Genomic DNA, 25,223 nt, shown 5'->3' on the forward strand with positions numbered 1-25,223 from the left:
CATCCACAGCTGTTCAGTCCAATAATGCCTGATAAAAACATTAATAATAACAAGAAGCGATGCTGCTACAGTCGGATAAAAACTGAAAAAAAATAACTAACGTTCTTTCAGACAATCTCCAGTGGAAGCCATTTTGTTCCTCACTAAAGTTGTTTTAAAAAAAAAAAACAAAAAAAACTTTATTAATACGACGAGCATTTCATCCTACTCGGACTTATTCAAGACTTTTTCTTTGTATTTTTTGTGTTTAGGAGGGAGAGAAACGCACTTTAGGCTGTCCTGTTTGAGGAGCCAGTGTTTTTTGTTTTGTTTTTTCCCCCCTTCTCCTTCCTTCCTCCCAGGACACTGATAAAACAAAAACAAATCCATCTCCAGCATCCATGATGGTGATGATGATGATAATGATGACGATGACCACAACAAATAACAAGCTGCTTCTCTTCCTCTTTATTTCCTTTTAAATGGAGAAGCAAAAACGTTTTTTTTAGTCAGTATTTTTGGGTTCTTTGCTGGGTTCTCCGGATGCTATGTGGCCTTTTAATTGCTTTGTATTATTATTATTATTATTAATAACGATCTTGATGAGTTGAATAAAACACCCAGTCTTATTTTCTACTCTAAGCCACCTTCGCTGCTCTTGTTTTACGAGGCACAATAAGACTGGACACGCGTTTCCGAATAGCACATTTGACCTCAGTGACCCACGCTGTTTTTCAACTGCAGAGAGCGATGTGCGTGTTATTAGGGCATGCATTCATTAAAGGGAATGTTTAAGATTCCCCTTCTGATTTGTATGTAAGCAGCATTAATTGCAGTTGCAAAAGTCTAGCTGGAAACTACTCAGATTAGTACGTAAGAAGGGAATGTTTAAGATTGAAGAAGTTCGAAAAAGAAAAAAAAAATGCATGTTTTGAAAATGGAGAAAAATATTATTTCTAAAACTCGTATATTTATGTACAGCATATGTTATGTTTTTTAAATTACGATCATTTTCATTTGGCCGATTTTGTTTTGTTTTTGTTTCGTCTTGCGAGCGAAAACGAGATCAAATTGCCGTATGGTGGCAATGAACTCAACGCAGCTCCAAAATAAGCAGCAGTTTGGCAAATAGTGAACAATTCATCAAAAAAGAAGTTTTAATGCCACTCCCAGTGGAAGTTTACTGTCAAACTAAACAAAACAAAAAGAGGTAGACCTTGTGTATTTAAACCAGTCACATAGCTTCGCCTTCGGAAAGTCATGCTTAGCTTAATGCTAACAAACGATGCAAAACGCCGTTGACATGCAAATAGTTAGAATTGATAGTTTCAGTTTTAGAACCCTTTAAACGACGAGTATTTGAACACAAACGGTGGAGAAGCACGTTTTCAAAGTCGGGTTTCAATATCACAGTACTCGCAGTCATATATTCTTTTATGTTTTTTAAGTATGGAAAATGAGCAATATTACAGTTTTATGCTAACACTTGTAGTAATAGAAGTACTGCGCGGCTGTGGCTCAGTTAGTAGAGGCGCTCGTACGATGACCGAAGGGTTAACGGTTTGAATCCCGGCTCCGACTCTGCGTGTCGGAGTGTCCTTCAAGACACCGAAGCCATATTTGGTCCCAGTGGGCCTGGCAGCGGCTGCCCACTGGTGTTTGAATGTAAGGCCACGTCAAGCGCTTTTGGGCACTGTGATAGTGTAGAAAAAGCACCTACAGAAGTGCAGTCGAGTTAGCATTTACTAGTATTCTTCGTTTGTGACTCCATGACTGTTATGCAGCGCTGCCTCCTCGATGGCAAGATGGGGACAGCAGACGAAGCGGCACATTGAATTGGATCGCATTATGTCATGATGCGCCAACTGTTACATTTTTACATTCTATTTAATTATGTTATTACTCTGTTTTTATATACAAAGTGCAGTATTATGGAGTGCTGTTTTTCCTTAAAAAAATAACCGAAACAAACTTATGGGAAGCGGCAACAGATTAATGCCATTTCCGTTCATTTCAATGGCGAATGATGATTTGAGATACGAGTGTTTTGAGTTACACGCTTGGCCGTGGAACAAATTAAACTCGCACCTCAAGGCACCGGTCTTTTATTATTATGACAGAGAATGACTTCCAGAGCAATAAAAAAAATGGAAAGAAAAATATATTTATGATAACATTTTAAACTACTTAAATAAATGTAGATTATGTATTATATATAAGTGTGTTTATTTGATTTCGGGCACTTTTGATTTTCGTTTCTGTCGTGATGACCTGAAGGTAGTGACATTTCAAAGGCTTTAGGCAACTGTGCAATGCTGGTAGTGTTAGCTTAAATTTAGCAGCGAGTCCTGTACAACATTTTTTACAGGAAAATCTTTAAACACTACAAGTCGTTTGATAGTGACATGCAATCAAAATATGTGATTCAGGGTACAAATGAGGAAAAAAAACTTACTCTTCCAGTTATCAAAATGTTTGACTTCTCTCTGCACCAGCATGTGCTTGAGTGACAAGACAAAATGACACAGGGAATTTAAGAATCCGATTTTGAATAAACTTTATTGATCTGAAATTGGTCAATGTGGCGGTAATGACAGCAACTTTAAGGGACAGCCATATTTTAGTAAAAATAAAAAATAAAAGACATCATTTGAAATGTTTTGCATGTATGATGAGAACTCATTAATTCTATTATATTTTAAACCATTTATGGTAAAAGTAAAAGCATTTTTTAGTTAGAATGGTAGAACTTCATATAGCCAAACCCTGTGCTAGGTTTAGGGTGAAAACTGTATAATAATACCACAATAAAACCACTCCAAAAATGTCAAAATATACTAATATTAACATGAAATTGTAGACAACACATAATTAGGCACACCCACTGCTGGTTATTGAAAAAAAATCTATTTAAATAGATTTTTTTCTTTAAATTTTACATCAAGGACACAAAAAGGCCCGTAATCCAATAAACACCCATATATATGAATGAATGATTGAATAATCCCCTCCTTGAGCCGTCACCTTGTCGTGGTGGAGCGGTTTGTGTGTCCCAGTGATCCGAGGAGCTAAGTTGTCTGGGGCTTTAGGCCCCTGGCAGGGTCACCCATGACAAACAGGTCCTAGGTGAGGGACCAGACAAAGCACGGCTCAAAGACCCCTAAAGATGACGACAAACAATGGACTTCGTTTTCCCTTGCCCGGACGCGGGTCACCGGGGCCCCCCCACTGGAGCCAGGCCTGGTGGTGGGGCTCCAAGGCGAGCGCCTGCACCCATGGGGCCCGGCCGGGCACAGCCCGAAAGGGTAACGTGGGTCCCCCTTCCCATGGGCTCACCACCTGTGGGAGGGCCCAAGGGGTCGGGTGCAGTGTGAGCTGGGCGGTGGCCGAAGGCGGGGACCTTGGCGATCCGATCCCCGGCTACAGAAGCTGGCTCTAGGGACGTGGAATGTCACCTCTCTGGCAGGGAAGGAGCCCGAGCCGGTGTGTGAGGTGGAGAAGTTCCGACTAGATATAGTCGGACTCGCCTCCACACACAGCTTGGGCTCTGGTACCAGTCCTCTCGAGAGGGGTTGGACTCTCTTCCACTCCGGAGTTGCCCACGGCGAGAGGCGCCGAGCAGGTGCGGGTATACTTATTGCCCCCCGGCTCGGCGCCCGTACGTTGGCGTTCGCCCCGGTGGACGAGAGGGTAGCCTCCCTCCGCCTTCGGGTGGGGGGGACGGGTCCTGACTGTTGTTTGTGCCTATGCGCCAAACAGCAGTTCAGAGTACCCACCCTTTTTGGAGTCCTTGGAGGGGGTGCTGGAGAGCGCTCCCGCTGGGGACTCCATTGTTCTGTTGGGGGACTTCATTGCTCACGTGGGCAATGACAGTGAGACCTGGAAGGGCGTGATCGGGAGGAAGGGCCCCCCCGATCAGAACCCGAGCGGTGTTCTGTTATTGGACTTCTGCGCTCGTCACGGATTGTCCATAACGAACACCATGTTCAAGCATAAGGGTGTCCACACGTGCACTTGGCACCAGGACACCCTAGGTCGCAGTTCGACGATCGACTTTGTGGTCGTGTCATCGGACTTGCGGCCGCACGTCTCGGACGCTCGGTTGAAGAGAGGGGCGGAGCTGTCAACGATCACCACCTGGTGGTGAGTCGGCGCCGATGGCGGGGGAAGATGCCGGTCCGACGTGGCAGGCCCAAACGTATTGTGAGGGTCTGGTGGGAACGTCTGGCGGACTCCCCTGTCAGAAGGAGTTTCAACTCCCACCTCCGACAGAACTTTGCTCATGTTCCGGGGGAGGCTGGGGACATCGAGTCCGAGTGGACCATGTTCCACCCCTCCATCGCTGAGGCGGCCGACCGGAGCTGTGGCCGTAAGGTGGTCGGTGCCTGTCGTGGCGGCAATCCCCGAACCCGTTGGTGGACACCAACGGTGAGGGATGCCGTCAAGCTGAAGAAGGAGTCCTGTTGGGCCTTTTTGGCCTGTGGGACTCCTGAGGCACCTGATGGGTACCGGCTGGCCAAGCGCAATGCAGCTCTGGTGGTCGCTGAAGCAAAAACTCGGGTATGGGAGGAGTTCGGTGAGGCCATGGAGAAAGACTTCCGGACGGCTTCGAGGAAATTCTGGTCCACCATCCGACGTCACCTCCAAATCTGAGGCCGTGGTCCTCGGTCGGAAAAGGGTGGCGTGCCCTCTCCGGGTCGGGGATGAGATCCTGCCCCAAGTGGAGGAGTCCAAGATACTTGGGTTCTTGTTCACGAGTGAGGGAAGAATGGAACGGGAGATCCGGATAAGCGGTAGAAGATGAATGGATGGATGGATGATGAAATATAAACAACCCTTTTGTTTTGCTCCCATTTTTCAAAATTGCACGTTTTAGAAATTGGCCTTTTATTGTGTGCAGCCTGAGGCACACCTGTGCAATAATCATGCCGTCTAATTTTTGTTACAACAAAAAGATTTTATGTCACATCACAACTTTTTGTCTCAAGAAGAGCTAACTTCAACTTCTTTGGAATGTAAAGGTACACATACTGTAGTTATATTTTAATTGACATTACGATTATGAGGTGGTCCTTGGAAACATTTCTCCTTTTAAGTGGTCTCTGGACCCAAAACGTTGGAGAAGCTGTCAAACGGTGCTGCAAGGTCCCTCGCTGTCTTCGCTGTCCTCCCACAATTGTCCGCTGGGCGGCGCCAAAGAGAGGCTAGGCGGCGGAGGCCGGACCAGACCTTGTCCCAGGCCGAGTCCCGGTCCTTGTCCCGCTCTAAAGACGAACGTAACCATGACATCAACGTCCGAGCAAACATCCTGGACGTGTGACTTACCTCAGGTGTTCTTGCAAAGTGACAAAGTTTGGCCCGGTGGCGGTCTGGACCGGCACGAAGCCTCTGTGCTCCTTCTCTGGAGACACTTGAGCCTGGAACATGAAAGTCGACAGAAAACTTAGTAGCGTCAATCGGGTCTGAGGGCATTCTTGAAGAAGGGTGGAAAATGCATTGGCAGAATGTACTAACTTACCATCTGCATCCAATTTCATTTCATTAATGGGTTTTAAAACGGAGTTGGGGTTTCAAAGTAGGGTTTCAAAATGGGATTAAGGTTTCAAAATGGGGTTTGGGTTTCAAAAAAGGGTCAGGTTTTCAAAGTAGGGTTTCAAAACAGGGATAGGGTTTCAAAGTAGTGTTTCAAAAAAGGGTCAGGTTTTCAAAGTAGGGTTTCAAAACAGGGTTAGGGTTTCAAAGTAGGGTTTTGTTTTTCATTCTAATAGGGTTCAAGTGGTCACCTGCTTTGTGGGGTTGTCCCAGATGGGCCTAAAGGCGCTCTTGGCTCTCAACGGCGGCGATCCCGTCCTGACGGTGACCAGCCTTTTGCCGCGCGAGCTGGCAGGAGTCAGCGTGTTGGCGGGAATCCTCAGAGGAGGGTGGGGGGTCCGTCTGGGAATCTGCCAGCGGAGGCAGACGCTCCTCTCCGAACGTTGTTGGGAGGAAGGCTTGAGCAGGACCGGAACCTGACTGTCCTCTTCCTCCTCCTCCTCCTCCTCCTCCTCCTCCTCCTCATCTCCCCCGCGAGAGGTCACCGAGGAGTCGTCGAAAGCGGACGTGTCATCCGGATCCCCCCGCCGCTCCTCGGGGCCCGAGTCGCCGTCTTCCGCCCAGCGGCCCGCAGGCTCCGGCGCGAGTAGGCCGCCGCGGGCGGGTGCGCGCCGACGGCTCTGCCGTCTCACCGGACTGCGGGACCAGCACTCCACGCGCATGGTGCGGTCCTCTCCGGACCCGTTTGTCAGGCCCGACACACGCTGGCTCTCTCTGGAGGAGAGATGACGTTTACACGAGCGTGAACAATTTCATTTTCAAATCCATCTATCTAGGTGTGATTTTTCACACAGGGCCACACAAACTTTTCCGCCTCTTTTTTCCTACGGTCAGCAGGCTGCGGCCCGACTCACCTCGGTGCCGCAAAATCCCGCTCGGTCCTCTGAGGGGCGCTGTTAGCGGACGAGCCGCCGGCCACCGCGTCTGCCAAACTCCTGGAATTCAAGTCATGCAAAGAAAGACACTTTAAGCTGAACAACAAAACATCCAGTCAGTCACGCCACGTACCGCCGCCGCGGTCCTTCCCCGCGGTCCCAGCGGACGTCCTCCTCCAGGATGACATGACATCGCGATAAAATGTCCCTGAGCGTTCGCTCGGTGCCCAGCAGGAGGCTGCAGTCCGGATGCTCTTTGCCCGTCCACTGCAGCAGGTTCTCAACACCCACAAAAAAAAAAGGGACAATTGTTTTTTTTCACTACATTTCATTGTGTTTCCATATTGGAATATTGTCAATATTGAGCAGGGAAATTCATCATCCTTACAACTGAGAATTTCTTTTTGTTGCTGTTGTAAACAACGTCATGAACATCTCATTTTGTCATAAGCAGACAGGCATGCGTGGTCATATTTGAAAATGCTCTTTTTTTTTTCTTCTTCTTCTTCTTTTACTTTTTAGTGGAGTTGTGCAAGGTTATAGGTGACATTTAAGCGTTAAAAAAGTTTTGAAATGATTCATCATAAAAACATGGCCTTTAAAGAGGGGTGTGCAGACATTTTATATCCTAACACTAACATTGGAATTGGGGTTGCACATATATACTATATAAACAACATATAATCATATAAATATATAAGCACACATATGCACCAACAATTTTTGTTTTTTACCCCCCCCCATACCTGATTTGTATATTTCTTTATCACTCTTGTTTTAAACATCTTTGTAAACATTGTTATGGAGCAAAAAACGATTTCAAATCATGATTACAATCATTCCAAAAGTTAACTCCTCTTACGGAGACACACGTCTGTTTTATTCTTGCCTTAATATTTTCAAATGCCCCCGTTCCCGTCAGATTAGAAGAACATCTTTTTTTTTTTTTTTTAAGGAACGTAACGATACCGCGAGGTGTGACCGACCTGGATGTGACTCAGGTAGCAGTGGACGCGAGAGACGGGCGCCAGGAGGAGCGACAGCACTTGGATTTGCTCCTCCCCCTTCTCCGCTTGGCCGCCCTGCGCCGTGCAGGATGGAAAATAGTGTTCATGTCAACGACATTTTTAACGACAGTTCAGAATTTATTAATTGTTGGGGTTTTTTTTTTTTTTTTTTTCAAACTTTGCTGTCATAAATTAAATTGTCCTTTTCTCATTAAAAAATGTAAAAATATGTTATGATTCAACTATTTTTAATAATAGTTTGTCTATTTATTACTTTTTTAAATTAAAAATGTTCATTTTTTTAATTAAAAATCACAAGAACAAACCTTTTATGAAATGACCAATTTCATAAAAGGTTTGTTCTTGTGATTTTTTTCTATGATCAGGTGCCATTATATTTTAAATTTGTATTTAATTGATCATTTTGTATGAAACTGTTTATTTTTATCAAACGTTAAAAAAAATATATTTTCATGATATCGCTCATTTTCTTATATAATATTTGTATGAAATTATTATTTTAAGTACATTTAAAAACATTTAAATTCAAAATTTTGTAATACATCTATTATTTTATATTGAACAGTTTTTTCCATGAAATGTTAAATTTTTGTGAAACTACATTTATGAACAAATGAATTATCATTGTTTATTTTTGACTACATTAACTTTTTTAGGAAAGTGAGCATTTTAAGTACATTTTAAAATATGAAGTTAAAAATCTTTTATTACATTATTTATTCCCTACATTGTTCTTTTTTCAAATTAAATTGTTAACTTTCTGAAATAAATAATTCTCATTAAATAGTTTTGTTGTTTTATAAAATAGTTCATCTTTTTAAAATCAAAACTAATTAAATTTTTCATTTTTGTTACATTAACTCTTCCTGATGATTGAAAATGTTATTTTTGGTTCATTTGTATTAATTTGATCTTTTTTTGTTTTAATAAAAACAACATTTCTATCATAATTTAATTTTGTATAAAATTGTTCTTTCTTTCATTAAATTGTGCTTGAAATTAAACTGTTCACTTTTTAATAAATGGATATTTTGGATTTAAAGGTTCATTTTTGTAAAATGTTTAATCCTTCTTCACTTGTATATTAACAAAAATGTCATTACTTTTCAAAAAAGATTTTACTTGAACTTTTTACACAATGCATCATTTTTAGTACATTTCAAATTTGTATGGAACTGGTCTTTTTTTTTATTAGATTATTCATTTTCTGTTAAATTGTTCTTTTTCATTCATTTGTGAAGGTGTTTATCACAATGATTGTTTTGGTGAGAAATGTTTCATCTTTATTCACTTGTGCATTTTTTGTAAAGAAAATCATATATTTTTTTCATTATATAGTTTATTTATTTTTTATTTCATTGTACATAAATGCCATTACGTTCTTCATTTTTCATTCAAAATAGTTGTATTATATTTTAATGAAATGGTCGATTACTTTGATTCAATTAAGCCTTTTAATCCAATTCTTTTTTTCCCCACAATTGTATTTGAAATGTCAAATTTTCCATTTCGAAAGAAAGGATGTCAGCGCATGTTTTTCCCACATGTTCATGTCAAGCCCACGTTTGTCAGCGCTACAAGAAAGAAAGACGACTGGTTGCTTTGACCTGCTTCTCCTCATGAGCATCCGACTTGTGGACCTCCAGCGAGAGGAAGGAGGCCAGCGCGCCGGTGTAGCCCACGTACGCGTCCGCGAAAGACGTCTGCAAACACAACTTTTGCTCGAGTGACGCTCGGGGGCGTTCGGGACCTCCGCCGCGGCGCACGCTTACGTCGTTCTGTCCGACGAGCCTCACCAGAACATCTCCCACCAGGCACTTCCACTGCTGGGCGGACAGTCGCTCCTGCAGGGTGTTCCTGAACAGCAAGTGGCGCCGCAGCAGCCGCTCCACGAACGACGCGAACGTCTCGCTGCGTCACAACAAGGACAGGGACAGTGAAGCGGGGCGGCCATTTTAGGCCTGTCCTAGTATCATTGGCGCCTTGATTGATTGATTTCAACATAGAAACTGCAATGTGCCAACTCCAATTTTGCCATTTGATATATAGGGGGCAGGCAGTCCTTTATTGAACTCAGCACTTTTCCCGGGTCATCAGCGCAACGCCGGGCCCGCTCCCATTTCCAACATGGCCACCCCATGAAACCAGGCTTCACCTCACCGCATTCAAGGATTGATGGAAGACTCCGCAAGTAAGTAGCGCTTTAGCAGTGTGGGCCAGTATGAAGAAGCAAGTGTCATTCCTCATCCTCATCCAAAAATGATTTCCGAAAAGAGCGAATTGACGAATTAACGAGCTTGGTTTCGCGATTGACTTTGTCTCGCAAATCAAGGTACAGCTTGTACTCCATGCGTGTGCATGAAAACATTGAATTCGCCCGCGCTTAGGAACTTTCGTGAAACGGCAAGCATACCGAGGTTCGGTGGTCATGTGCCGACTGGGTGTTGTCGTCTTATATTTGGCGTGGAGTTGGTTCAAAGTGCACACGTATTCCCACTCAGAATGGAGCAGCCGCAGCGCGACCTGTTGCCGCGCGTCTGTGTTCGACAAACATTCGTGAGTGCGCCACTCACTTTTTGTCTGATATAGAACTTGTATGGCCACATGGGGAGGGGGGAAAAATAAATGTGAAGATGTGAAGTGACACACAATGTAACCCAAACGAAATGGCGGTAAATGTGAGAGTTGTTCGATGTGACCTGTTCCTTCGGTGAGTCCAGCTTTGAGGCCCTGCAGGAAACAATGCAGCAGGACTTTTCCGCGGCACGCCTCCGCAGGATCACTGCGTCTCGTGAAAAATATACATGCATCAAATGTTGTTACAGTACAATGTGGGTCATGGCGTGTGGGTTGAATTGATCCTTTTTATTGAAATATGTACATTTAAAGGATTGCAATTCATTTGATTAAGTTCTTTTTTTATTCAATTGTTCTTTTTTTTATGAATTTCCATTTTAAAAAGTGCAATGAAATCTGTAGATTTTCATCGAAATGTACATTTTTACTAAATTGTACATTTTTATTGAAGTGAAAACTGTATTTATTGATTTATTTAAAAAAACATTTTTATCAGTGATATTAAAGGGATTTTTCATTTTAATCATTTCATGTTTGCATTTTCATTCAAGTATTTTTTTAAATTGTATATTTTGAATAATGTATAACGTTTTACAAACTTTGTATGAACGTGCTCATTCCTGTATTCAATTGCTCATTTTTACAATTTTATTCATTTTTCACTATGTTTTAAATTATTATCAAAGGGATATATATTTTTTTTTTTTTATCAATTTGTTCTTGTCTCATAAATTACTTTTTTAATAATAATAATAATTTATTTGTAACGAGTCATTTTTGGGGGGATGAAATGATTTCTTTGTTGAATCAACATTATTAGCAAGTTCCTAATAAAGGTTACGTGTTGTCGACGTGACCTTCACTATTGAGGCAGTGCTCTTACGTTTCGGTGTGTGTGGCCGCAGTGCTCTTTGCGTCCTGCTGGTGGCGCTGTACGTCACTGCGCAGCGCCAGCACCTGACACCGCATCACGCCCAGCTCCTCCTGCAGGAGGCGACACCGCCGTCAGCGACTTGCAGAAAAAAACAAAAAACAGTGCCGTCGATGTATCGGGCCTCACCCTGAGGGACTCCACCAGGACCTCCAAGCACCGCGCTTTCTCCCGACAGCGACGCCGGTTCTCCTCCAGCTCGTCACGCAGGACCGAGTCTCCGTGCTGGATCTGGGCCAGCTCGAGCAGGGCGCCCGTGAAGCCCATCTTCAGCTCCGAGACCATGCACTGCAGCTAAAATCAGTTACTACTTTAAATGTACCCATTATTAGGTTCACAAAAATGCCAGGGTTTTTTTTGTCTTTTTTTTTTGCGCAAAAATTTCTTTTTTTTTCCCCCACAAAAGATCATTATTTTTTAACAACAACAACAAAATCACGCCGATTTTACAGGCTGTGGCTATTGAATATTTTTACATTTTCATGGTAAAAAACCTGAGATTTTCTTTTACAATTTTAATTTATTTCAAATTAAATTTCGAAATAATAGTAGTCACTTTTTTCTTTGAAAAAGTCAGTTTTTCACCATAAAATCTTTTTTTCATAAATAATTTTAGATTATTTCTACAATTTTTTTTCACAATATTATTTTTTTCACAGTGAATATTGTTTTTTTCCCCTAAAAGTGTCACTGTTTTTCATAAAAATATCAGATTTTGTACCATAAAATTATGCGGGGGGGGGGGGGGGTTCCATACATTTTTTTTTTTTTTTTTTTTTTTTTTTTTAACAAAGATTTCAGATTGGTTCCCTTTTGTCATAAAAATGTCATATCGTTCAGGAAAAATGTCAGTTTATTCAATAAAAATATCAGACTTTTTTCACATGAAAAAAAAAAACACACAAAAACACAGATTTCGTTTTACAAAAAAAAATTTCAGATTTGACATTTTTCACAAACATTTTAATTTTGTTCACACTGAAAATTTAGATTTGTTTTTTTTTTTTTTTCCAAAAAGAATTCAGATTTATTTCATTTCTACTACTACACCGATACTATTTGTAGTACTACTGCTACATTTTGCAGTACTACAAATACTGCAACTGCGATGACAACGCCCACTACAACCCCTACTAGTACGACTATGACAATGCGTTTGTCTTTACCTTGGAGATTTCCGTGACGAGCTCCGCCTCCTGAGGCTTCATGACCTGATTCAAATAATAAACGAACGTGGCGGTCATTCAGGTGCAAAATCACAAATTGTGAAAATTCATGACCACATTTAGGCAATGCAATCACGTCGTCTTCGCCTTTCCACCGGATGAAGCGGCGTGTCGCTCATTAGCCGAGGTTATTCTGCTCCGAGTAACAATTGTATGTTTGCCATCGCGACGCAGCACACTTGTATATTGTATCCCATTCATCTGCTCTGTACAATCGCTCCTCTTTTGTGCAAGAAATGGGTTCGTAACAGTAACAATAATGCCGCAGAGACGCGAACAACGTGGCGTTATGGCGAATAAAACAGCATTTTGTGTTTGTTGACCTGTTTTTGCTGAGGTGGGGGCCCCCCCGCCGGCGGCCCCTCTGCTCCAGGAAGTGACAAGGCCCGCCAAAGAGCTGGGCGGCCTGCATGCCCTGCAGGAGGTCAGCCCGCTTGCAGTCTGCTGAACATTAAGGCACATGAAAACACGCCGCACGTGTTACAAATAAACAACAAAACCACCAAAGAAATTCTTCTCAGGGGACATTTTTATGCACCTCATTTCATATGAAAAAAATGGGGAATTACATCAAGTCAAAGATGGGGTTTAAAAGCTAAAAGCATAACTTACCTCAGTTAAAGTCCTTTCAAAAGACGCTCCTTGATATTTTTTTCCCTATGGCACCTGTAAAATACTTCTTGATATTCTCTATTTTCCTACACCTCTTTAAAAAAAAATCATCCTCTATATTCCTTATTTCACTCTCTTTCCTCCTGTACCTTACCTTTAAAAATACTCCTTTATATTCCCCCCCGTACGGCAGCTTTAAACATACTCCTTTATATTCCTGTTTTTCCTTCTGAACCTGTGAAAACCTTCCTTGATATTACTTTTTCCTCCTGTACCTCTAAAAATACTCCCTTATATTCCTTTTCCCCACTTCAACCTCTAAAAATGGTCCCCTTTTTTCCTCCTGCACTTCTAAAAATACTCCATTATATTCTCTTTTCCCCCCTCCTGCGCGTCTTAAAAAAAAACCTTCATATATCCTTTTTCCTTATGCACCCGTAAAGATGCTCCTTTGTATTCCTTTTTCTCCGCTGGTCTAACAAAGGTGTTACGCAAGCTCAAAGTGTTTGCTCAGCACTCTGTGGGCAGCAGATGTCCATCGTGACGTCACCATGAAGGAATCCACTACAATAAACTTGAACGTTTTTATGGATAAAATTTTGCGAGAAACAAAATGTATTATTGATATTTCATTCAGGGTAGATGTATGTAGATATACTTGAATTACATTATATATCTAATGAAACAATACAAAACATACAAATGTTATTAGCATTATTGTTGTTATATTTAATTTCCATCGTTTCTTCCCCGCCGGTCATTTTAAAGCAGCCGCCTTTCTAATTTAACGTGTGTGATCATGCCTGACGTTAGCGTTCGTGCTTCCTGGAAAAGGCGTGGCTAATTGGGCTCTCCTCGTTCTGATTGGCTGCTGCGTTCACGCACTTTTCAAATCGCCGGAACAGCTGACGACGACGACGCGGCTGTCAAAACATTTGGAGCGCGTGCCTGGTGAGAACATTTAGACACAGTTACCATATATTCTCTTTACATTTTACACCACATAACCCTAAGAGTGTGTCTTCGATGCATGCGCGTCGATAGAGATTTTATTTTCTGCAAGGTTTTGCGTGGGTGTGCTCGCCGTCAAGCGATGTGGCTAACGTTAGCATTTCGAAAAACAAATGATGTTCTATCTTGTGTTTTTGTTCGAATTAACCAGTCAAGACGCTTATTAATTTGTTTCACTTTAGTATGAGAACCCATCGCTAATTCCGCCCCCTAACAAGTAACTCACAAACTGTCATATTAGTTGTAGTTACGGCTTAAATGAAATAAACATGCAGTGTAATAAATAATAATAATACAAATAAATAAACCGACAGCAGCGCTACTGCTACTGGCGACAGTGACGCACACAGTGAATAATAAATACGCAGCTGTCTTGCAGTATTTCTGAAGACATGAGGAGCGGCCAGTTCGACTCCTCATCTGATGATGATGACGTCTGTGAGGAAGAGGGCACTCCTTTTGACATTTCCTGGTGTGCCTAGAACATTTCTTCTTTACTTTCTTTTTCGTCTTCTTCACCTCCTGCTTCCTATTCTCCTTATTTTCTTATTCTTTGCTTGACTAATTTTTCAATGTTGTTGTTCTTGTCATTTTATTTATTTTTATAATCATTTTGTTTTCTAAAATCATTTTTCCTAGGTATAATTTTCTTTTTATTTTCCCAATTTTGTTTCTTCACTTTCTTTTCCGGTCAAATTTTGATTCTGTTTTACGCTTACTATTCTTGGTTTTATTCCTATTTAGTTTCTTTTCTCATTTTTCTAATTTCATTTTTAAAGTTTTATTCATATATTCCGTTTATTATTGTCTTCTTATTTCCCTTAGAATTATTTGTCTTCCTCCTATTGTTTGATTCTGGTTCCGCTACGTCTGATGGATGATGGTTGATGACTATAGTTTTGCGTTTCAGGGTTCCTTTGTCTGAAGTGGGTTCGTCCCAGTTCGTGGGCATCTGTTCCCTTCCAGGTATAAAGGGGTCGACATGTTCATTCATTGTGAACGCAGTACAAACTGCGTGCGCGCGCATAGGACGACATGTGACTACTAGTGATGACTGCAGTGAAGTGACACGTGTGCGTTTGTTCAGGTTGCAGATACAAAGATATCCGCAGGAGTCTGCACAAAGACGTTGGTGAGGCCACGCTGCTTTCATACGATTTAGACACTACTTACCGGTACTAGCCTCTCCAAATAAAAACAGATACTGTAATAGTATCATACACAGATGTTTATTCTTAAAGTGCGGTTGTGGGAGTCAGGTGCCTCCTCGTGGTACACAAAAGAATCACTGAATTAAACGTTTAAAGTGTGCATACTGTTCCGATGGCTTAAACTTTTGAATTTATTAACTACAGTTCAATTGTATTTAACACTTAAGCACAATTGCATTGAATCTTTTTTACAACTGTTTCTTCTTAAATGTTTTGACTCGCATAAATGATTTACTGTATGTGGGTCCAATTTTTTTTACATTGACGTGCAATACATTTTAATGGAATCATTATTTAAAGGGGCCCTAAACCCAAAATGTCAAATGTTTATAATTTAACAACATATCTTTATCAGCTGCTGTTTACCTAAATCCACCAAGTATTTATTCTAAAAAAAATTTAAAACATCGCATCTTCCTTCATGTACTCACGATGCAGGCCGCCATTTTTAGGTTTTTCATTTTCGCAATTTGCGAGACCGTGGTGTGTTATTTCCCACTTCCGGCTTATTATGCAGCTTTATTTTCTGAGAAGAAAACCCACACACTCAATCAGCAACAACGAGCTACATATCGTCACTGTAATATTGATCAGAGTACCGTGTTTTGACTAGCGCTGGCACATGCAATATATTCTTGCCTTAAAAATTTCTTGGGGGCGGGGGAGGGTAGTTCCCCTTTAAATACAGCTTCCTACAGTAACTGCAGTATTAATGTTCAAACAGAACAAAGTTAGTAGCTCACAATAATAGCAAATATACCTTTTAGGACTAAAATGTGCCTTGTTTTTGCTGAACACCTGTGGCTACTACACTGCTGTATTTTAAAGTTGGTCATGATGATTTATTTAGGTGCTACTTTGTGTTGAGAACCACTCGTCTGTGTGTGTGTGTGTGTGTGTGTGTGTGTGCGCAGAGGAACTGCACAACCAGGGCGTGCAGGACGTGTTTGTGCTGTGCACGCGAGGCGAGCTGTCTAAGTACCGCGTGCCCTCGCTTCTGGAGGTCTACCAGCAGAAGGGTCTGTGCGTGCACCACATGCCCTTCCCTGACGGGGAGGCGCCCCAGCTGGAACAGTGCGCCCACATCCTGGACGAGCTGCAACGCAGCCTGGAGGCCAACCGTAGGACCCTCATCCAGTGAGGGACACATTATTAGATGCTGTGCATCCGGAAATTAGTATTCACAGTGCGTCACTTTTTCCACATTTTATAGCTTTATTTAAAAAAAAAAAAAAAAATTTGTTTTGCAGATTTATCCAAAATGAAATGTGGGGGTGAATGAAGCATTGTGAATACTTACTTTGTACTTATAGTTGTAGTAGAAATGGTTTTAGAAATAATAATCGTAGTAGTTCTACAAAAAAAAAAAAAAAATACATTGTAGATATAGTAATGGTAGGAGTAGTGGAAATCATAGTATCAGATTTTGAGAAGAAAAATGACTGTAATCAATCTTGGAACAAGGTTGCTGTGACTGTGTCAAAAGTAAAGCGCTGTGAACCCTTTCTACATTCAGCGTATATTAGAACTGCTCTCACGTCTTTTTTTTCTTCTTCATTGCAGCTGCTATGGAGGTCTGGGACGCTCCGCATTAAGTATATTTTTTGTTTACTGTCATTTCCTCAACATTTTTTTCCCCTTCTACATCAGATGTGACTAATTTCCAACCTTTTATTTTCCAGTCGCCGCCTGCCTGCTCATCCAGCTCTCCGTAACCATGACAGCCAACGAAGCCATCAACATCTTGCGGGCGCACAGAGGACACGGAGCCATACAGACCATCAAAGTCAGTCCATTGTCGGGATTTCTGGAATTTGATGTAGAATACCTTCCATTTTCAGGAATTATTATTATTATTTTTTTTTTTAAAAAGGCATTTTGTCAAATATCTCAATTTTATGTAAATTATCAGATTTCAAGAACATTTTCAGGATATTTTTTAGATTTAAGAAATTTCATGTAAAATATCTTTAAGACTTGAAGGGAGTTTATTTAGAATAGCAAAAAATTTTGGATACTTCTGAAAGCAGTTCAAAGAATCTCTTCAGAACTTTAAAAACTATTTGATGTAGAACACTTCAGTTTTCCAAACTTTTTGATGGTATTTTATGTAGACTACCGTCATTTTTTCGGACTAAAACACAAACTCAAATCTTCAGGATTTTTTTGAAGTCATTTATGTAGAATATCTGAAATGAGGACTTTGTGAAAGCATTTTATGTACATGTGTTTTCAGGACTTTGAAAGCATTTTATGTAGCCATCTCAGTTTTTAGGACTTTTCATTGGCATTTTACACACCCTACCACAAATTTCAGCACTTTTTGTAAATATGTAGATGTTTTATCAACAGTTATCTTATCTCCCTCCCCCCCCCCTTTCTCCTCTTTGACAGCAATACAACTTCCTGCATGAATTCCGGGAAAGCTACACCGCCTACCAAGAGAGCAGAGCGATTCACACGGAGCGCTGCGTTTCTCGATGAGCCATTTCCTCTCCTTGTGATGACATCGAGTGCACTTTAAAAAAATAAAAAAAACTTTATTTCTAGCTTTTTATGATAAATCCGAAGTAAAAAGGGAAAAATTCCTGCTTTTGCTAAATATCAATGCACCTCTCAGTAAGCAATATCCTAGCTTATATACACTGTATACGCTTGCCTATGCCTGCTTTTTTTTTTCAAATTTTAAGATGCGTGGTACGATTAGAGCCCCAAAAAGAAAAACTAAAATCTAAAGCAGAGTGGGATGGTTTTATTTTCGTCCTATAAACTCAAGTGGTCAAGACTTAAAAGTGACTGAGGATCCGACATGATAGTTTTCACCCTGTTTCTGGACAAAATTTGAAAATGTCAGTCAACGCTAGTGTTTGAAGTATCAAGCGTGGCTCGTTGGGAGGAGTGCAGGAGACGTCCGAATACAAATTATAACAGAAAAATACAGAAACATTGAGGGAGTGGGGAATGAAGTACAATAAACCAACAGTACAGGTCATCCGCAGTATTTGGAGGAAGTGACCGACTAGCGGCCAGTACATCACGGCGTTGTTGAGTCTACCTTTTAAAATTGGTCTAACGCACAAAATGAACACTACAAGAGGGCGAATGCATCCCGTTGCCACTGCTTTATGCCAAAATACAATTCGCGCTCTCAAAACGCACACGGGATAATATTTAGTTTGTAAACACTCTTAGGTTGTCGACTAGCTACCCGGAGCCGCCATGAAACCTAAAAAGAAAGCAGGGCTGAGAGGAAAAATAACAAAAATGTCCTTGTCGGTTTTGTCCGTAAAATGTTGTGGCGGAGCCCCAAGAGATTCAAGATGGCGTCTCGTGTTGCCGATTGTGGCAATCTCTGGCGGCTCCCTAGTGTGTGTGTGTGTGTGTGTGTGTGTGTTTTCACACAGCTCCGAGTTCCAAGCATCCCGACCCGTTGCGCCGTCATCATTCGTACGTCCAACCTTATGAGCTCACCAAAACGTAGATCATGCTGGACAAGACAAGAACAACGAGCATTTTGTCACCACAGCTAAAAATTGAAAGACCCTTTGAAAGTATTTTATGTAGAATACCTGAATTTTTTTTTAAGGAAATTTTGAAGGGATTCTAAACAGAATAGCTCATTTTAAAGCAATTTTTGTGTAGACTTCTTGACATTTGTATGACCTTTTGGAGGCATTTTGTGTATATTAACTGAATTTCAGGCTTTTTAAATTGAGAATTTTTCAACTCTACATTTTTTAAAAGGCCTTTTGAAAGACAATCTGTGTAGCATAGCTCAATTTTTAGGAATTATTGAAGCCATTTTGGTGTAGACTACCTCCATTTTCAAGATGCTTTGAATCCATTTTATGTAGAATAATGAAATGTAAGTATTTGGAGTAATTTTTTTAAATCTCTCAATTGTATGGACTTTTTTTTTTTTAAAAAAGGCATTTAACAAAGCGTATTCATTTTGAAGATTTCTTGCAAGCTCTATATAGAATAACTTGAAGGCTTTTATGCAGAATAAACTTTTCAGGGCTTGAGTCATTTTATGTATTACATTTTCAGGACTTTTGGAAGGCCTTTTATGTACAATATTTCAGTTCAAGACCCTGTTAAGGAATGCACGTAGAATATATGTATATAGAATATGTAAAAGACCTCAATTTCCTGGACATTTAAAGGCGTTTATGAACAACACCTTAATTTGAAAGACTTTTAAAATGCATTTTATGTAGAACTCCTCAATTTTCAGGGCTTTTTGAAGGCATTTTACACAGAAAAGCTAAATTTTCAATAATTAGAGGCGTACCCGTAGAGATAGTAGAAGAAGGAGAGGAGGTAGAAGGCCAGCTTGCACCAGCCTTCCTTCTGACAGTACGCCAGGATGTCAGCATTCATGATGGTCGTCGGGTCGTACAGTCCTGGACAGCTCATCACTGGTCTTCTCATGTACCTGAGAGAGACACTTCACTGTTTGAGCACACCTGAAATTCAAATGTACAGATGGTTCGTCGGCCCCACAAACACACACCTCCAGACATGGTAGGCCAGCAGCGGCAGGTTGAGGACGAGCGTGAGCCACTCGGCGGCGCAGAAGAACATGACGCAGAAGAAGAAGTGGATGAGATACTCAGGAAGCACCAGCTGGAAACGCCGGGGGGGGGGGGAGTTAAGTCATACGCTGATCCACCATTACGGTATATCATCAAACATGACAATGACTGTTCTATTACACAAAGAAAAGCATCATGCTGGAGGTAAAAGTGCATGAATGAATATTGTTCTCCTACAAAATCCATTGTGGAATCCAGTGATTCCAACCATGGTGGGAAACAATCGAATTTCACTTAATTAATCTACTGCAGATAATGTACACGTGGACAAAATTGTTGGTACCCCTCGGTTAATGGAGAAAAACCCACAGTGGTCACAGAAATAATTTGAATCTGACAAAAGTAAGAAATAAACATGTAATGAAAGTTAAACAATGAAAATCAGACACTGCTTTTGAATTGTGGTTCAATATAATTATTTAAAACAATAAATAAACTTAACTCATGAAACAGGCATGGACAAAAATGATGGTACTCTTCATATTTTGTTGCACAACCTTTTGAGGCAATCAAATTAGAATTTTCCCTAGAATTCACATGAATTTATGGCAATTAATGGGAACAAACCAGGTATTTACAAATTGTAATGTTGGCTTTTAATAGGCAACTTCAATATAGTTGGGGAAAACATATTTGAGCATAATCCATAATCCATTACAACCAGATTTCATGTCGTCTGTATAGTGGTACCGTGACTTACGAGTGCCCCAATTTGAGTTTTTGAGTTATAACCTGTCACTTGGTTCTTGTTTCCCCCCCCCTCTCCATTCAATCTAAAAATGAGAATGAATTATTATAAAACAAACTATTTTACAACTGTTTCATGTATTTATTAATTTTTGATTAAACAACTTCATTTATCGTAATTAAGATGAAAATATACTTGTAAAGAAATTGTATTTACATTTCACAATTTATCAAATAATTCTCAATAGTAATTAAATTAATTCTAAATAAGAAAATTGTATTAAAATAAATCAATATGTTTTTAAAAAAATCCCCCCAAAAATCTAATGTGGCAGGTGAAGTAAGAAAAGTTTGTCCACCCCAGTTTTTCATGGGGAAATAAAAATAATGGATTTGCACTTGCAAATTTCTGAGCCGCCTAAGGGCAAGATAAAATCTTACCGAACAAACTACCAAAACTCAAACGGGATAGCTGCTAATCACCCTTGGCAGAGGCAATAGTAAGGGCATACAGACATTTAAGTGTTTCACGGCACTTCGTGACACACAGACTGGGCCGACACAATGGACGGGAACCATGCGGCGAGCTAGCCGTATGGATGTGGCGGGTGAGGCAGTGCGAGGTTAGAGTGTTTTTGGGGTCAGTGAGTGGGGGGCAGATGGAGGCAACAAAAACCATGCAAAAAGAGGTGGGGGGGGGGGGGGGGGGGGGGGGGGGGTTGCAGTCCATGAAGGAGGGAGGCAGCTTAGGATCGGATGGTGTGCTGTCATGTGTTGAACACCCTGCACTGTGCTGCCAAATACAATCCAAGGACCACGTAAATAAATTTAAGAATTTGTAAAACTTGTGAAATTAAATTATGAAATGACTGGCCAATCAACAGCCTCTATGAGAAAAACTGCTGAGCTGGACAGTGCGAGTATTCAGCCATCTGCTGCGCACCTGAGGCGACTCGGAGCTGCAGCTAAAAACTGGACCCACGAGTTTTGGACCAAAATACCACCGTTGTGACGAGAAACAACTTAGATGTGACGTGTAAATGTTGAATTTAAGGATGCACCGGTATCAGTATCAGTGCCATTACCGGCATCGGGAACAGCCGCAAACGATTATTTTGACTAGTCACCGATCATTTTTACAATTAAATCAACTATTTGGATCATATCGCCGGTGTCAGGCTGACTTGTTTTCCAAGTGTTGAAAACGGCTTGCTCTCTTTGATGATGCAATTTTAATGGCTCAACATAACATGTTGTTTTTTGGGTTTCTTGAAAAGTGATAGATCTGGAGGTACACGGATTCCGCCCGGCGCCAGCAATATGTAAATTGCAGGTTACCACACCGGCAAGCAGCTGGTATTTGCGCAATTTTGTGCTCTTTCACTTACGTTCCGAGACACCACAAGATGCCATCAATGCCCTGGCTAATAGCAAAGCAGTTATTTGGCGTCAAGGAAGTAAGCTGGATTTGTTGTCCACTGCGACCAATTGTGACATCACGGAAAATGTAATTCTATGTACTGGAGGTGAGACGTTTATATATTAAGCGGATGACGCACCTGGCGGCAATTAAAGGAAGCATGGAATCTATTCGGGTAGAGGCCCTTGTTTGAGGAAATGCGTTATAAAGTTGGAACATTTCTTTCCACAAATACATTGAAATGCTAAATAAAGATCATGTCTATTAAACATATTCGATAGACTATTTTCAGGAAAATGTTTAGCATGCATACAGCAGTGGTTTCTCTCAAGACATCAGCTTTACAGATGCCACATCTGCTATGAAGGCGCTGAGTGCTGCGATAATGGTGTCTAACTCTCGGATGTCACAGTAAATGTAATTGCGTCTACTTGAGGTGAGGCGTTTTGGGGTTTTTGTTTTTAAGCGGATGACGCACCCTGCTGTGATTAATTGAGGTATGGCATCGATTAATTGAGGTATGGCACGCACCCTGCTGTGATTAATTGAGGTATGGCATCGATTTGAGCGGAGGCAACTATTTAAGGAAAGACTTACATTTGCAAAAAACTTTTCCACAAATACATCATGACACTAAATTAAAATATAAATTTATTCTTCCAAATCACTGATTATTTTCAGTTCAATGTTTAGCATGCATACAGCAGCACTTTCTCTTAAGACTAGGGAGTCAGCATCAGCTTTACAGATGCCACATCCAATATCTCAGCAGTGCGTGTTGCGCTAAAGATGTCTACCACGACAGAAAAGTAACTTGCAGTTGCGGAGGGGAGAAAAAAAAAATTGAGGCATTTATTCGGGGTAAGTCAATTTTTTCAACACTACTGATCCATCTAACCTTCTCAACTTCCTGTTATTGTACTGGTATGCAAACAAAGGGAAGGTCATAGTAAAAATAGTAATAATTATATCATGCATGTTTTTGAGCCTTTGCAAGTCTTTTCAGTTAACAGCTTTAGTATGCATCACTTAAACTAAATATTACTGCTCATCCCACCGTGGAAAAACAAAAACCAAAAACAGGCAATCCAAGGACCAAAAACAAAAGCAACCAATATTTTTTTATTAATTATATTACTAAAAACACTGGAAGACAGAAGGTGGACTAAATCTCGTATTGACGAAACCCTAAGCAAACCTTAACATTGGGATTAGCTAACTGAAAAGACATTTGCAAACACTTGTTTCGTGCACAATGAGCGGGCATTTTACATTTTAAAAGACTGGTACAAACCTTCAGGGCAATTTTGACTCGTTTAATCTTTTTTACCTTTTCGACTGTCTGTTTTTTTTTGTCGTGTAAAAAAAACAAAGCGGATTAGGAAGGGAGGAGGAACAAAAACAAACAAAAAAATAGCATTAGAGTTTGGACAGCGGGAAGAAGGCATGGTTAGGCCGGGTTATTTATTTAGCATGACAGTGCAGAGAAATGATTGAAAAAGTTTTTTGTTTTTTTTCCCCCCCCTCGAGTAAGTCAATTCAGTCATTCCGGCATGCGCTCATATAAGGTAAAGGGTGGCGGGACGGCGGTCACCTACTGGATTTAAAGTGTTACACTGATCTATGGGATTCTTGTAGTCCGTCTTCAGCTCGTCGAACGCGATTATCTGCAGGAGGAAACATGGCCACAAGACATGAGAATTAGTTTTTATTGTCTTCGTCAAATAAAATGGTGCCCTGATTTACATGTTTAAATGCATTCCGTGACCACAATCCTAACTCAAAACACTCAACTCATCTTTCCCCAATGAAATTAATGGAATGCCATTAATCCATTACAGTCCCCCAGATACACAAACAAACAATTTGGCAGTGTTTTTTTAATAAGAGAAATAGCATTCTACAGTATTGTACTTTATAAAAATATACAGTAATAATGAAATGTAAAGAAAGAAAAATATTTTGGGGGGTTGTGGGGCATGTTGAAAACTTAATCCGTGCTATGTCCTTCCAAGCTGCAAATATTTTGGCGCGGTCGCCTCAGCCGAAAAAAAGGAAATAAAAAAATAATAAAGCAAAAAAATAAAATAAAGCAAATTTCAGAAGGAAAATAAGGCAATATATATATATATATATATATATATATATATATATATATATATATATTCTATACAAGCAAGGGTGACTGTAGTTTAGTGTATCGGGACTTCTCGCGAAATTTCCACAAAGCGGCTGACAGCGACGTGACTCCCCGTCCCGCTAAAGCCAAGCCTGCTAGCTTGTTAGCTCGCAAGGAGACGCCAAATAACTAGTTTCTCCTTCGACAGCGAACATTTTTTAAAGCGCTCTAAACTAATAAACTGGGCTTGTTATAAGGTGAAATAAAACAAAACGAATGTTATCGCACGAAGAATGAAGCGACTCGAGGCGTTGGTTTGTGCCGTCAACATTATAAATCCTTAGCCGATGGCTTAATTCTCGAAGAGTTACGTCAAAGCGGTCGTAACTACGATTCCACACACGTTGAAGGTGATTTACGTCAAAAGCGTAACATTTAAAAGCAGGCCGTCCAAACATGGCCTGGCTTTACTTCCACCTCTTGGACTGAACCAAGACTCCAAGAAACGCCAGTAAGTGAACGAGTGTGCAGTACTTACGTGCCAGATGGCGAAGAAGATGAGTGCCGCCGTGAGCAGTAATGCGAGCATGTAACAAAAGGCCGCGAACGTGAACGCCATTGTGCCCCTCCGCTCTCCAGTTCGGCTCGGCTGTCCCTGATCAGCGCCTCAGCGGATGATGCAGGCAGCAGGAAGCCAGGCAGGACGCCCTCGCATCGGATTCGCGCTCAGCCACTGCCCGTCGTCAATGTGTTTCTTCTTCTCCAGTTTATGATGTAGCCATGTCACCCCACACCGTGTACAATTACCGCCATCTTGTGGCGTTATTAAATCACTCCACTACATACAAATACTGTAGCATAATTAAATTGCAATTTATTGCATACCAGTATGCAGCGTCTCCATATCTTGTTTTTTTCCTTCTTTCTTTGATTGGTTTTACATTTCTCTGAATCCCTCCCCAATGCTGATCTTGTATTTGTACATTGTTTGCTGTTGGAGGTTAATTGTATTGTTTTCTATTGCATTTTGTCTCATTCTATTTTCTATTTGCATTTTTCTTTTTTAATATTACATTTTTGGTCTCATTTTGTTTTTTCATTTTTTATACTATTTGTTGTAATGTCTTTCCCCAAAAAAAATTATAAACACAGACACACTGTATGAGAACACATTTGTATATATTTTGTTTCGTTTTATTTTTGTATTTGACTTTTGCTTTTTTTCATTTTTTAAATTTTCAATTGCATTTTTTTCAAATAGTGTATTTTTGTATATTTAGTATTTTTCATCCAATTTCAGTATTTTTCTATTTTTTTATTATTCTACAAGTTTTCCTATTTGTCCATTATCCATGTT

The 25,223-nt window shown here is 40.6% G+C and overlaps 3 protein-coding genes across 10 annotated transcripts; 1 reads left to right on the forward strand and 2 right to left on the reverse strand.

Annotated features, from left to right (window-relative positions):
- Window positions 1-4,331: 4,331 nt before the first annotated feature.
- si:ch211-67f24.7 (rho guanine nucleotide exchange factor 33) lies at window positions 4,332-16,237 on the reverse strand. Of its 7 annotated transcripts, none has more exons than XM_061695349.1 (13): window positions 12,821-16,237; window positions 12,532-12,649; window positions 12,149-12,193; window positions 11,112-11,276; window positions 10,935-11,035; window positions 9,888-10,256; window positions 9,082-9,385; window positions 7,433-7,528; window positions 6,580-6,725; window positions 6,426-6,506; window positions 5,763-6,285; window positions 5,305-5,396; window positions 4,398-5,243 (listed from the first exon to the last, which is right to left on the reverse strand). In XM_061695349.1, the coding sequence occupies exons 3-13, from the start codon at window positions 12,188-12,190 to the stop codon at window positions 5,108-5,110; spliced, it is 2,055 nt and encodes a 684-aa protein (XP_061551333.1). In that variant the 5' UTR covers window positions 12,191-12,193; window positions 12,532-12,649; window positions 12,821-16,237; the 3' UTR covers window positions 4,398-5,107. The 7 variants fall into 7 exon arrangements, with proteins under 7 accessions (XP_061551337.1, XP_061551333.1, XP_061551334.1 ...); XM_061695350.1 differs by having other exon boundaries at window positions 12,532-12,652; XM_061695354.1 differs by having other exon boundaries at window positions 4,408-5,243; window positions 9,888-10,011; window positions 10,174-10,256; window positions 12,532-16,237.
- On the forward strand, window positions 13,618-17,701 carry cdkn3 (cyclin dependent kinase inhibitor 3). Of its 2 annotated transcripts, none has more exons than XM_061695356.1 (8): window positions 13,618-13,771; window positions 14,211-14,303; window positions 14,742-14,797; window positions 14,919-14,963; window positions 15,957-16,179; window positions 16,606-16,637; window positions 16,725-16,828; window positions 17,437-17,701. In XM_061695356.1, exons 2-8 carry the CDS (start codon window positions 14,224-14,226, stop codon window positions 17,524-17,526), a joined length of 630 nt encoding a protein of 209 aa, XP_061551340.1. In that variant the 5' UTR covers window positions 13,618-13,771; window positions 14,211-14,223; the 3' UTR covers window positions 17,527-17,701. The 2 variants fall into 2 exon arrangements, with proteins under 2 accessions (XP_061551340.1, XP_061551341.1); XM_061695357.1 differs by having other exon boundaries at window positions 13,720-13,771; window positions 14,200-14,303.
- cnih1 (cornichon family AMPA receptor auxiliary protein 1) lies at window positions 17,138-24,851 on the reverse strand. Its single transcript, XM_061695358.1, has 5 exons — window positions 24,405-24,851; window positions 23,346-23,414; window positions 19,559-19,671; window positions 19,337-19,480; window positions 17,138-18,529 (listed from the first exon to the last, which is right to left on the reverse strand). The coding sequence occupies exons 1-5, from the start codon at window positions 24,483-24,485 to the stop codon at window positions 18,502-18,504; spliced, it is 435 nt and encodes a 144-aa protein (XP_061551342.1). The 5' UTR covers window positions 24,486-24,851; the 3' UTR covers window positions 17,138-18,501.
- Between the last annotated feature and the right edge of the window lie 372 nt (window positions 24,852-25,223).

The sequence above is a fragment of the Phycodurus eques genome, chromosome 14 (genome assembly GCF_024500275.1).
Source record: "Phycodurus eques isolate BA_2022a chromosome 14, UOR_Pequ_1.1, whole genome shotgun sequence".
NCBI lineage: Eukaryota > Metazoa > Chordata > Actinopteri > Syngnathiformes > Syngnathidae > Phycodurus > Phycodurus eques.